At 36.8% G+C, this 14,633-nt stretch overlaps 1 protein-coding gene across 6 annotated transcripts in view; it reads right to left on the reverse strand.

The window, feature by feature from the left end:
- Positions 1 to 14,633, reverse strand: part of DOCK4 (dedicator of cytokinesis 4) — a 237,762-nt gene that overhangs the window by 30,959 nt on the left and 192,170 nt on the right. For 4 of the 6 annotated variants that reach the window (XM_065048726.1, XM_065048724.1, XM_065048729.1 and 1 more), the window contains 6 exons: positions 14,461 to 14,609; positions 12,868 to 12,953; positions 7,596 to 7,622; positions 7,331 to 7,426; positions 5,970 to 6,030; positions 2,321 to 2,414 (listed from right to left, as the gene is read on the reverse strand). In XM_065048726.1, coding sequence (XP_064904798.1) covers positions 2,321 to 2,414; positions 5,970 to 6,030; positions 7,331 to 7,426; positions 7,596 to 7,622; positions 12,868 to 12,953; positions 14,461 to 14,609 — 513 coding nt within the window. The remainder of the gene's footprint in view (positions 1 to 2,320; positions 2,415 to 5,969; positions 6,031 to 7,330; positions 7,427 to 7,595; positions 7,623 to 12,867; positions 12,954 to 14,460; positions 14,610 to 14,633) is intronic. The other 2 variants (XM_065048727.1, XM_065048725.1) reach the window with 1 other exon arrangement.

Raw genomic sequence — 14,633 nt, forward strand, 5'->3', positions numbered from 1 at the left:
TGTGCTTTGAATCCCAGTGTTGTAAAATGCTAAGCGTGGTGCAACATGATGCTGCACTGCAATACATATGTGCTAAGGAGACGGGCTGAAGTTGCACAGACAATCTTAATTCTGGCACCAAACAATTTTCAGGATGCTTGACTGGTAACAACCTTTGTCATAGTTTCCCACTACAGTTCGGTGCTCAAAAAACACAGCACATCCATATACCAGTTTCAAAAAACCCCATGAAGTTGATAACAACAAATAATTCAAAATCCTAGAGAACGAAAATGCTAGCAGAGCATAAATACATGTCAGGGATAGATCACTATGACCTTTCCTTTCTAACTTGGCATGCAAGTCCTTCCTTTTAACAGATTTTTGTCTGCCATCCCTTTTTTTCTTTTTTTAGAAGTTATCATAAATGTATAGAGAAGGTTTCTAAAGCAGGAATGGCCACACTGGACAAAAGGTCCATAGGGTCCCTCTACTGAGCATCCTATGTCTGGCAGTGGGCAGCATAACAAATAACATATTGGTACCTCTGGGCCATGTCTGTAAGTACTGGCTGTGCACCAAAACAGTAAGGAGAGATAAACAGGGTTGACTCACAGTGTGGGAAATCCAATTTATGCTGGAAAGATTCAGAAAACCAAACATTTCTAAGATGGATAGATACAAAGACAATCTCATTACACTTCTCAGGTGACTGAGGGGACGCAAGAGGAATCAGTGCATTTATGTGCTTCAGCCTCAAGAGAGTTATATTTATAGCTGTAACTGAGTGCTGGGTAAAGAAAGATTTGAAGCTACATTTTATATTAAAAAGGGCTTTTTTTTTTTTTGCTAAGGATTAGTATAAAACAGTCCTGTAAATCATACTATGAAAGGATAGAAAGAGTGGAAAGACTGTCTCTATCCCAGTGCCATGAGTGTGAGACAATCCCTCCTTAATGTTCTCATGGTAAACAAAAAAAATATCAGTTGTGGAATATACCATGGCAAAACACACAACAAAGCATGCATGTTAATAAGAAATACACAAGAAACACAACAAAGTCCTGGAGATAAATTTTGAGAAAAATACTGTTTCAAGTAAGAATGGATAGCAAAACAAAAAAAAATTGCATTCATATCACCGCTGAAGGTAAACTGGACACATATTAGCAGCCAATGTTTAACAGTAACTCAATATTGCTTCAAGAGTTACTAAGATCTGTTATGTAAAATCAGGAAATGAATAGTTTGGCACAAAAGGCAGCTGTGTCAGACACCTCTTGATAATCAAAGCTCTCTTGTGACTCACTACTGCCAGGTCACATGAGGAAATGAAACTCTCTCCTTAATATATTCTGCTATCTAGTTTACACTTCAAACTCATTAACTGCAAAGGGACTGTGGAAAGGATCTTCCCTATGTATAGCAGAAAAGGATAAGGAAATTTGCTGTGGCAGGAGGCACCTGCAGCCTGTTTCTTAATGACCCCCAGCCAACTAATCTCCTTTTAAGAAGGAAAAAATTCTGGAGGGATTCTGAACACATCCAGGTGCAATTGCAAACACTGCGGAAAAGATGGAGATACTATAATGTCAGTTAAATATTTTGGCAACCAAAGATTGTTTAATTTAAAGCGATACTGATTTTATTAGGTTGGTATTATTAATGTCTCTCCAGCAATTATTGATGGCATGTAGTTACCCAATGAAGTGCACTTTATGTTGTATAAACAACAATCATGTAAATTATCTTCTTATTTCTTAATTTAAAAGAGAATGGCCAGCCCTGGTACTAAATTAGCATTGAAAAATCCTGGACAATAGTACTGCAAATGTGGTACGCGAAGACAGAAAAACACAAGCAAAGTGTTGTACTCGTTACAGGTTTTAGGGTGTCTGTCTAGTCGTTAGCAAGTGATATGGGTCTTCCTTTCTTTTATTTTTTTAACATACAAGCTGTGTTCTGAAACACAGCTGTGTAGAAACACCACACCAAACAGCTAACCAGCAGCATTCCAAAAAAAGTACGCAGCCTTACATACTACCAAACAGACTCATTAAAACTTCCTCTAAACTTTACTCCTCCTGGGTGAACAATGACTGCATCACATATTTATTGCTAGTGCCTATCGACAGTAAACATTTACATTCAACAGAGCTCAACAAGTAGTTGAGTTGTGGGGATGAAAAAAAGCCATATTTTGAGAGAGATTAATTGTGAAGGAAACTCAGCAGTTGCCGGGGTTGGTATGTTCTGCACTGAAGATACAGCTTACAGGTTTGCTAAGGCTGCAAATCACAGATTGGTCCCAAATATCTTTTTCTAGTTTGTACTCAATTACCTGTGAAGTTTTGTGCTTTCAGATGTAGGTCATAGAGCTTATGAATATAGCGAATATACATCTCTTCCTTGTTCAGTTCAGTCTTGTAAAAATTCTGCAATAAAATTTATTTTTTTAATGAAATGTAGTAGTTAATAAATATATAACAGCGGTTAAAAACAAAAGACTTCAAACATGATGCTCTAGAAATACATGCGTAGATTTGAAAGTTTCACATGTACGAAGTTATTACACAGACCTGCAGTAATATAGGAAGAAACAGTAAACAGAATAGTGACTTTTCAGCAGACAAGTCAACATGCTGCTGAATATTGTTTGTTTGGTTTTTTTTATTTAAATTCTCATAGAACATGAGGAAGAACATGATAGAACTGAAAGCTGATAGTTCGTTCTTTATATACGCCAATCTACCCAAAAAGTACACCCATTTATCCTTACAGAGGCCACTTACCATCTTGCTGAAAGCTGCATGTTGATTTTAAAATATTGACAACAATCTGACTTTTGTATTCATATTTTAACAAAATATTACTGCCTGGTATGTCTATTCTTACTTCTGTCATAGCAAAATGCCAGAAGGACTATGGTAGCTTTATGAAGAACTATTCAGTAATTCAGAATTCATAATCCTGAATCAAAAATGTGATTTCTTCAGCCCTAACTGATGCTGGGAACTGGTAACTGATGAAAAAATATTGCATTGCATGACTGAAATACACAAAGTTGCAGTCTAAAGTGATATCCAGGACAAAATTTCTACAAGGGGCTAAAGATTTCTGGATGCATAACTGCTATTTGTTGTTACATGGATAAAATACAGAATGGAACATTAAAACTCTTAGTTCAAAACATTTATAAGCAAGCCCTAAAACAAAGTACAAATAAGTTACAGGGAGAGGAGCACAATCCTATTCAGCTGTTCACAAGTATTGCTATACTCACTATGGGCACGCAGCTGGAGTCCCCCTGCTAGCCCATACTTAATGTTCAGCTTAACCTGCCTTAGTTAATAAAAATCTATAGGACAGGAGAATCTAGCACTGTTCCTCATCAGCAGTTAACAATTTTTGTTCTATTATTCAAATCACTTACTATTTCGAACTCTATGCAAGTGGCCAAAATTTTCCCCCTATTGTACAGTATTCTTATGCTGTGCTACTGTTTCCTAAACTGAGTTATTATCAAAGACAGAGGTGGAAGAAATATTACAGAAGTAGCAAAATAAAAACTTTATAGAGAAAGTATTTTTTTTTAACTGACTTGAGAAAATGGCTACGTAACAATAGCTCTGTACTGACATGCTCCCTTTAGGCCACCATCCACCTTTATAATCCAAAGACTTCTCCTTTCCTCCTACAAGGTGCAGATCAGAAACATATGCTCCTCTTTGGAAGAGAAAATGAAAATGTATCTTTTTGTGTGTTCGTATTTACCTGCCTGAAAAAAAAACCATAATCCATGATAAAGAATTGTGAGGACTAAAGCATAAAAATTAAGACAAAATATGGTACTGAACTGCAGTACGAGGCTTCTTGGCTCTTAGCCCTGAGCACTAAAGACTCCAGTACTTGTCACAAACCTGAACTACACAAATCAACTAGTTCTCCTCTGACGCTTAGCTCTGACAGTGTCCAGTGGGTCTCTCAGGCAGACCACAGCCAGACAACCCAGTCACAGCTCAGAAAATACATCATGCTAATAAAGGTGACGTGTGTTTTTTCAATGAACTATTTCAAGACTTAAAATATAACAGATGTAGCGTTCAAAAGGGGACATAGACGTTTTTTCTAAGAAAAAACAGCTTGAAAACAACATTCAAACAGGCAATGTGGACATGTTCTGCTTAAAAAGCATGATGTCATATGCCAGTGTAAAGAACCACAGGAAAATCTCCTCCTTCTAAAAAAGATATAATTTTAAATTAATAAAACGTGCAATATCAATTAAATGTCAAACCACAATGAGAACCAGATATGCCTGAGAAAAACTCCTCAGTGAGTTACCAAAAGTTATTCGATATACTCTCAATGCTTTCGTACAGCTCTGTGATGAGAGAGTTATTTCATGAGAAATTCAACTTTTAAATTGGAGTAAGGTGATTCTTATGCATAAGGAACTAACTCCATTAGACACCTCTTAAACCAGCTTTTCCAAACAAGCATTACTAATGTGAAACCTTTCTGCATATTTCGTGACGTGGCATAATTCCAGTTAATTTTACAACTTGGTTAACTTGGACAGTTCTGTTTCCCAGAAGAACAGTATATACCTCTATAGTAAAACAATGTAAAAATTCTCTTTTCAAGCCAACCAGTCTTCTCATCTCTGGAAGTCAGAATACCTTCAAACTAGTGGTGAAAAATGAACTATTGCTTCTTCCTCTGGACTTCAACTAATTTTAACAGTATACATTCCTGTAATTTCTCATCGCATGAAACATCTTTTGAGTTGTCAACCAGTTTATCCATCATATGGGAAAGCAAATGTCTTAAAATTCATGGACTACTTTCGTAATTTGAATTTCATTTTCAAAATTTGGCATTTGTTGTTTTTCTGGTGTGAAAACAGTATTAAAATTTGTCTGAAAATTATTATTAGGATATGAAATCTGCCTTAGGCTGTACAAGTAATTGAAAATCCCATTAAAAACTATTATGGTGTTTTGAGGTTTTTAAATATTTGGATTTTCTTTTTGTGCAAATCTTGGATGATTTGCTAATAATAGTTTAAAAACTCCTTAGTGATAGGATGAAAATAATCCAGGTGCTTTACAGAATTCAAGAGATCTTGCCAGAGATTCGGACAGAAAGCAGCTGCTCTGCAGCTATGTAGTAAACATCATCCCTATTTAGAGAGAACTATTTTCCTACTGAAGAAATCCTTTATTCTCTTATGTATAACTGCTACTTGGAAGTGATACCAAATTGTTTCACTGACGTCAAAAATGCAGAATTACAAGTCAGCTTATTCTGTTTTTTTCCCTAGCTAAAAATACAGATTCCCAAAACATGCACCATGAAAACAAGAAACTTTCCAAGGTTAACGGAAGTCAACCAACTTGTCAGTGGAAACTGGCCTCGAACCAGAATGTATCTTGTAAGCAAAAATGAAATCTTTTTCATATTACAAATTGGTACTGTTGGTTTGTTGAAATTATGATAACAAGGGAATAAGAGGTCTTGAGCAGCATTTCTGGCTCTTCTAGGAAGAGAAGAGATAGCCTGCAGTCTTCAGGAGATATCATATACCATATGTCATAAGAACCAACCTGCATCAGTTATCAGGGAAGAAGGGAAACAGGAGAAATCATGTACGTTTTGTTTTGTCTGGAGAGTTGTTTATTTATTTGCTTTATAAACTCAGAGACTAAATAAACTTTGGTGAAGTTTATCCATCAGGAAGAGACTGAAAACTGAATAAAGCAGGGTTAGAAATCTCTCAGAGCCCAACTATAAAATGCTGAGGAAGACTAACTCCCTACTGTATCAATTTCAACCTGAAAAAAAAATCAGGGATCCTAAGTGCAGAATTATTCTGTCTACATCTACTCAAACTGCATCTAGAAGCAAGGTACCTCCTATTCAAACGTGTGGCTGTGTACTAGAAAATCCCCAACTGAAATAAAAAAGGGAAAAAGTATTATACAAACCAAAAGGCTAACAGTGCAGCCAATCTTCTTGCCATCCACTTCTCCCATTTTCATGCAGTCCCTAAAACAGAAAGTAATGAAAGTCAAAAGGAATGACATTTATCCTTGCATAGGGAAGCGCACCTCAGAAAACAAGGTACAGCACAAAGACCTGCATTGCCACAGGCAAGAGAATGCCGTGAATGAGGGAATGAGCAGGGATGAGTCTGCTTTCTTCACCTGAATTTGTTAAAGTTACAGCATTAGCTCCTCCTCTGTGAAAAAAACAGAATGATGCTGACCTCCTCTGTAAAATGCTCCAAGATCCACCAAATCATCCTCAGCAGTAATTTATAATTGGTATAATTTATTGTTTGGGGAGGTAACAGGTCTGACCCCCAAGTCAAAAGTTTAAATGGAACCATGCAGAGTTTGATTAAAACAAAGTTGAAAATAGTGTCAGCATAACCATACTGGAGGCTGACATCACCATGCAGTCATTAAAAGAAATTTAACATAGTTTCTTGCATATGTGAGCTAAACAATCATCCCAAATACTCTCATAAGCACCAGTATGCACAATTGTTTTGAAAAATGTTGGATGGAGAGCCCTGGAGATTGTAATCAAATGAATCCGTGAAGGGGAATAGCACTGCCAAGGGTTCTAGAAATTAAGAGCTTGGTCTCTTTGTTGACAAAATTGCTTTTCTTTCAAACTATCAGCGAGGATAGCAAGTGGAGCATGAGGTCTTAGTAGTGTACCTCATGGAACTGGGGGAAAAAACTAACACTTAAGCTCTACAAAGTGCTACAACTGATGGTAATAAGGTTAAGCTGAAACCTAAAGTTCTAGAGAAAATTCAATAGGGACTGAGAAAAATCTTAGTCTCCCACTCCTAAAAGGGAGCATATGTCTCTTATTTCCCTCTCCTTTGTTCATGTGGTACAGTCAGACGCCAGCTCCTCACCCAGAGATTGTATCTTTGTACACATACTTGCTGTGCTGGCTGACACTACAACTAAGCATGATTGACACAGTAATAAGCATTTTACATATTCTGTAAAACAACTGTCAGGTGATTAGTATTGAGCTCTGTGTCTTCAGACAGACTTGAGTCACTAACCTACAACCAAAAGATCCAGTATTCCTTGATAGGAAACTTGTGCAAGCCACTGGATTTTCATACCATGGGGAGGCTACTTGGTTGGTTTTCAGCCACGTTTGTCTTATTGTCCTCTTGACTAAGCAGCTGCTGTCAGAGATCCTGAACATGTATAGTTGATGTATCCACACGTAGTCACCACTTGCAGAAGAACATCCTATCTACCTCCTAATATTTTGAAGATGACAATCCTACTTATAAATTGCAATAATCACTCACCTGTAGTCCAGTAACCTCTCCATGAGGCGAGTCACAGTGGCGATTAATGAAACGCCACTTTCCCTCCATGTTTCCCGCTCAATTTTCTTCAGCAGACTGAAAAAAAAAAAAAAAGCCAGAACAATTTCACCGTTTATTTTTAACTGTCACTATGACAACCACTCCGCTTTTACCATTACCTTAATACCTTAGCAACATCTTCAACAGTTACGTTTTCTTTTACAAACACCCTCCCAAGAAGCACAATTTGCAAACAATTTCTTACCTAGGATAAGGACCAAAAAGTGGAATTCTAGTCCAGGAAGCATTGACAAAACAAATGATTATCATATTAGCTGCATCAGGTTAAAATATATCCAGTACCTAATTTTCAGAATATATTAATATCCCAAAGACTTAACAGAACTCTTACATAAAATACATTAATTTCATGCTGATACTTCAGAAAATGGGGAGTTTAAATATGTACCCAGAAAAGAATATTTTTCAACTCAGCATATCTTCTCAATCGGACCTCAACTTTTTTAACAAAGATTTTTCCTTCTCTCCCCTATAATATTTCAGTACGCATGAAATTTAAGAATGGGGAAGGGATTTTAATAAGATTATTCCCCCTCTACACTTAATGTTTCCTTCTGAGAACTTACTATCATGCACATGTAAAATTCCATTAGCTTAAATCGTCATAAGTTTCATTATTAAAAATCATTGTGTTGACTTCTTACACCAATGTGAATGCAGATTACAAATTCGAGTGAAAAGATTTCAAAATGGCGTTGTAAGTGGAGCTGTCAGTAAAATTATACTTAATATTTCGTTCTATTACAGGCCTCTGATTTTCACTGCTTATGTTTGTCAAATAGTAATCATTTGGGGATGGGTTTCCAACATTTCCTCTCTGAGACAGCACAACAAAATATCTCTCTACAAAGTTGTGTTACTTTTATGCTTTGCTGCAGGACCTCAGATGAACGACATGTCCACAGAGATATTTTGGCAGTCCACCTGAAAAACACACTCAGGTATGGTTTACTTAGAAGTCTCTGAAAATTGCCACATCCATATACTCAGAGCTTTTCCGAGAGATGTTAATAGCATCTCTGAACCTTCTGCCTGCAGTGGGCAAGCTGTCAGCTCCACTGACCTTCATCTATACTGAGCATGTTCAGTCCCATAAAACTCCCACATTTAAATTTCACCAACCATATTACAGTGCCCAGTAACTCCTACATGCCAACTGCACTAGCGATACGCTCCAGCTCTGTTCAGCTCCATACATACACGGAGATGTCACAGATGCAATTCTCCAAACTAATTTGACCTAAATGAAGCTGTGCTCTGATGGAAGCAAGAAGGAAACATTGATCTTCATTCTGCACCCTTATATCGGTCTCAGACTTACTTCTTCACTTTAGGAGGCAATCAGATGTCTTTCCCTCACATTCAGAGACTGGCTGAGACAGATGACAAGGCCATCCTTAACCAGAAGAGGCTGAAGCACTAACCTGGTATCTCTGCTTTCCATACAGAATACACAGGCTGAATTCTCTTTTAAACCCCTTATGCTCCTTTCAATACAAGTTTTTGTGTCTAACAAGAAATAGGAGTAGAGCCTCTTACATTACTAAGCACTGATTACTGCAATGATTTTTTTCTTTCTCTTGCCTTTCAACTTTGTGTTAAACAGGAACATTTCACAGCCAAAATTCATAAAAATAATTACCTACAGTTCCCATAGCAAAACAGCAGAATTACTTTTCTTTTTAAACAGATGGTTTTCATAGGTATTTGACTAATGCACGTTCTTTATAAATGTGTTGGCATATTCATTATAAATATACAATTTCTACAAATGGGTTGTATAGATACATTCAAAGTACTTATTTAAACTGACATCAATAACGTCAGTTGAACAATTTTATGACTCGCTTTCTGATGCTTGCCTCCCCCTCTCCACCACAATGCACAGAACAAACACGCAGAATGAAAAAGCTACTAATATATATATCCCTTGGCTTCCTCATGGTTATGTCTAGATGGAGTTAAATTCCTGTTACTTACAGGTCCCAAACCATAGCCAAGATGCTAAGTTCTACAAAGCACTAAGGGGGATAAAGAACACAGAGAAACAATGAAAATGCTTCTGCCTTATCCATGCTACTATAGGCTAACATCTGGGCTCACCTGAACAGCTGTTAGTTTTGGTGTTGTTTTTTGTTTGTTTTTTAACCTTGGGTTCCCAAGAATAAGAGAGTAGAGTGGAGACTCAGAGGATGAGAGCTCTCTAGGGATGAACACCAGATTTAGAACCATGTTCAGGCTAGCCCAACAATGCAATAAGTGGATTTTATATGGCTAAGCCCCAGAATTATCCAGACCACTTACTCACTGGAATCTAATCCTAGAGGTGCCTTAAAATATCTGGATGCCTATTTTGGAGTACAAAGTCCTCCAGGTATAGCCAGAGGTTCCCTCATCTAGTCAGATGGGTCAAAGTCAAACTTTGCTGCAAAAGTTCAGAGATCAGTGAAGAGATACTCAAACCCCATGAAAATATTCAAAAGGGCTCTAAAATACTCAGTCCAGGCAGATTCTAATGGGCTGGGCAGCGCTGAATTCAGCCATGCAACTGAGGGAAGAAATTAAGACCGAAGACAGCATATGAGCTGTAGCAGTCATCACTTTTATTCTAACAGCTTCAGGGCTAGAAAAATTGACCACAAACTAGCAGAGCTCAGTATTAAATGCATAATCAGCTTGAATGTTTGCTCGTTTTTCTTCAAAGAGAAGCCTAGTCATCAGGCCTCCAATGGAGCTCACTAGCCCAGGTTTTGTGCTTCACCACCTAACCTCCAAACCTGAAATGGCTTGTGTTAGGCCAGACTGGAATACAGCTACAGAAGTAATAAACAGGCAGTATCCATAGGATTTAGAACAAAGGAGTTACTTGAGTAAATCCCTTGGCTTCCAAGGATTTTGTTCCAACTACCAACTGTTTAATAAAACAAACTCATTATTTTCCCTGTGCTAATTAACTCAGGAATTCAATTGCCATTTCACAGTGTAAATGTAGATCAGGGCACCTTTCATACCATGATTACACTGCATAGCAATTACATCTGGTTTCTCATGATAGCAAAATGTTCACTACTCTGTGCTTTGCAGCTCTTCCAATGACATCAGGAGCTAATCACTGAGTGGTCACATTCAAGTCCTTGGAAAGACATTGATTGAAAACAATCAGCAGTCATCTTCCCCCCTGCTTTTGCTATGTCTTCTCATTTGATAATGATAATTCCATTATAAGCAGTGAATTCTAAGCACATAACATTTTAGGTATGTCCATGGATGCTTACAATTATCCTTCAAAACAGAAGACACTGAAAGGAAAGATACAGTGTTTGTCTCTGGAAATAAAGCTGTTAACGTGGAAGCTGAGAGATTTAAATCCACTTTCTGATTCAGACAAAATAAACAAAAAGCATGACAAACCCTGAAAGTGCAACACCCACTGCAGTTACTAGACCGTATCTAAAGTAGGTGTGTGCATCCCCTTGGCTCCCAACTGTACCTAGCAAAACCAAACCTGCTAAGTCTTCAGAAAGATCAGGTAATATTGTAGCATTTGCTTTCATTAAAGACCACAAAACCACTGCTTGCTGCAAAACTATATTACTGTCTCACAGCCCTTGGGTACATACCACATTTCTGTCACTTCAGCCTGAACAAGTCTGCTTTCTTGCACTGTCTGAAGACACTCTAATATTAGTTAGTTTAAATTACCTATGTAAGAAATAAAAAAAAGAAATCTCAGGCTAACTGACCCTATCCCTTGCATTTGTCTCCCTTAAACTGTCCATCTGATTTTAATAATTTTCCTTCACATACCCTACAACACTATGTCATCCTCCATTTTAGATTAGTATCTCCTGCAAGCTTTCCTCTTGAGAGGTGTTAATATATGGAGTTAACTCAGGCAAAAACATAACTATAAATAATGTTTTTCTTAAGCTGGAAATGAACCTGAGCAGTTGCTCTGAAATTTCCCAGTGAGTTTAGTTTTAACTTGTTATACCAGAACAGAAACAACAAGTATACTGATGCTGCGAGACATTTTAAAATTGAAATTACTGTGACTATGTCTTCAGCATTTAGATTTACAAAAGGCTCTCACCACTTTTCACTGTATCTTGTTTAACATCCCCCAGTTTAAATCCAACTCAAAACTGTAAAAAAAAGAAATCAGTATCTATGTTTCATACCAATATGCTTTCATGTAGAACTTTAAGTTATTTCAGTGACAGACATCCTGATGTATTTTGCACATGAGAATACATGGAGACTTCATTTTATAATCAGAGATTTTCCCCTAATGACTTAATTTCAAAGTTAGAATACTGTGTAACCAAAATATTGAAATGGTTTTACCTTTTATTATCGTTACTGAGATTATGAAAAATTTCTTGAATAATTACGAGAAAGTTCTGCTTTAGCATACTGTACTATTGTTTACCATTATCCACCCATTTCCATAATACTCTGCCTAATCTCTCTACCCACTTTTGCTTCTGTAAATTATAAATATTTAGGAACTCTATTTTTTTCAACTCAATACAATTACAGATTATTATATGTTTGCTATTCACAGACACTGAGATTTGAATGTTGCTATTTAAGCAAAGACAACAGAGCTAGAACTAATACTAAAGAAGGAGGAATGGGTAAGAAGACATATAAACAAAAAGATCGTGTGTTTAACAGTACTAAAGAATACACAGCTTGGAATCCTGAAGATGAACAATACATCTCCTATTAAACACACCAGAAATAAGTTAAATCATCCACTCAGGTGGAATTGAGTTCTGAGGAACAACAGAGAGTTCAGTTAGTTATTTTGTACCTGTACTCTGTGACAATCCTTATTTCAGTCAATAGGATAACTTATGGGCAACCTTAGGGACTTCAACATTATTATTATTAGCTTTTCCTATTAGATTTCAGTGATATGTAATTTATTAAAATATACTAAAAGCTTAACAACTAATTTATAAAAAAACAAAATAATAAGAAAAATATTATCAGAATAAATAAAATCATATCAATCAAGAAATCAACAAGTGACATTACACAGACGAGTACAAGTTTCTGGCAATAGAAGATTACTTACTGAACAGCTTTTTGTTGAAATCTCATGTCTTGTTTTCAAAATGCTCCATTTGAACTGTACCTGGCTATACATTTATGAAGCATTTCTATCTTTTCTGATTTTAAAATTAGTAGGTAAAGAGAATGTTCTGTGATACAGCAGATTTAGCCTTTCTCAGTTATTGCTGTATGCAAGAAATACAGCCAGACTTTACTGATGCCATACAACACCACTAAATGTTTTATGCCTCAGATTTTCAGAAAAAAAAAAAAAAAAGAAAAAATGAGATTCACAACTGTTTCAAGCATTACTCAAGTCTCTACAATGACATTAACATCTGATACAACAATCCAAATTGCAGGAATTAGTGTAAGATAAACATATTACTCACATACTGTTGAAGAGCTCTCGGTATGTTTCGTCACCTTTACCTTCCGACATTAGGCTGTCCAGTTTGTCAATCAGTTTTGCTTCCACCTGCAACATATAACTGTGGTGTAAACAACTTCTTTTTCCTTTAATGAGATCAGAGAAAATTGAGAGAAGATTTGTTTTTATGTAAGGGACTTTCCTAAATGCAAATCTTAGAATGATTGGTCAATCATGCAAATCTGATAATACACTTCATCTCTTTGAAGCTGTTATCATTCCCAAGCTTTGTGGGCTTTTCTTTTTTTGGTGTTTTTTTTTTTCCTTTTTCTTTTTTTTTTTTTTTTTTTTGAGGGAGGGAGCTAATTTAAATTGAGCAACGTGACTTTAAAACTACAGGCTGAGTAGCATTTGCTGCTGCTAAGGCAGCTATCTATTTATGGAGTCAGACAAAAAGCACATAGCCCAAATAAACTGCCTGAATTCTCACTGCAGAGAAAACAACAAGAACCTCATATTCACTGAGCTGCACCCCAGTCTTTATAAATTAATTTTTATAAATGTCTGTACTGTTCAGAACACTTGGGTGCTCAGACTTACTCTCCCAACCTTCCTTACTTGCTTGTGTATTTGGCTAGAAACCCAATGTACTGCATTTACGTATTAGCTATCGAAGAACTTGCAGAACACATCTAGTGGCTAATGACTCTTTCAATGCATATTTTAAACTGTATTGATTATAAAAAATACAGAGAGGTGAGGCTACACTATGTGTTAATATTTCAAACCTCTTTTTTAGCAGTAATATATTAGCAACCACAAATCTAGGGCAAAAACCAAGCTGTTGTCAAGATATTTTATTAGATAATAAATCTACTACAATTTACATTTAAAGCCAAGCTGAAAACACAGAGAAGCAGAATAAGCGGATACTTTCCCTCTCACTCCTTGTTAACATCTCTATGGTGATTTTTAACAATATGCTTATATATTGATAGTGAAAAGCTACCTACTTAAATCACATGCACTCCTCCGTTCTTAATAGTTTGCTTTGTGTTTCAGATACAGCTCCCACCCTAAGCATTATGATTGCCTGGGTGTAATTCAAATACTTCTGTTTTCCTTCATTTGAAGCAGCAGGAAGGAGGGCACTGAGAAATGGTTTGCAGCAGTCTGAAAGAAGTGAGTGGGAGCTGCAGGAGCAGATGGCACACTTCGTCGTTCCTTCCTAGCCCGCTAAGAAGGTGTTTGAGCAGCAAGAATACTTGGATCCTTAGAGAAGAACATTCCTCAGAAGGACCATCTGATCTTTTTTCGTACTAACTGGAAGAGAAGCTAATTGAATCCTATCTAACTAGTAGCCTGTACTGCTGTAAAGTAGATATGAAAAACACCACAACAAAATCAGCAGATTTTACTCGTTGTCTTACATTACTAACATGACAGCATTAATTGGAGGATCCTACTATTCCTGCAGAGAGTTAAAAAGGGAAAACCTGCTAATCCCTCTCCAACAGGTTTAATGTTGTGGCTGCGTTCTTCACTCTGAGCCATCAGTGGCTCCTGAAGTGCTTGAATTTCAGTCCTGTTTTATAAACATCTTCCCATACAGTACCTGCTTAAAGTTGCCACTTCGCCTTTGCTCCCAGTCCATCATGTCATGGAAAATGGGGATCATTACATTCCTCAGGTCGGGCTGAGGGATCAAAGTCACTTCCAGGAAGGGGCCAATCAATGCTGGAATAAAGTGAAGCTTGTGTTCCCCTAAAATGAAAACAAACACAAACT

This window comes from Columba livia, chromosome 1 (assembly GCF_036013475.1).
Source record: "Columba livia isolate bColLiv1 breed racing homer chromosome 1, bColLiv1.pat.W.v2, whole genome shotgun sequence".
In the NCBI taxonomy this organism is placed as follows: Eukaryota; Metazoa; Chordata; class Aves; order Columbiformes; family Columbidae; genus Columba; species Columba livia.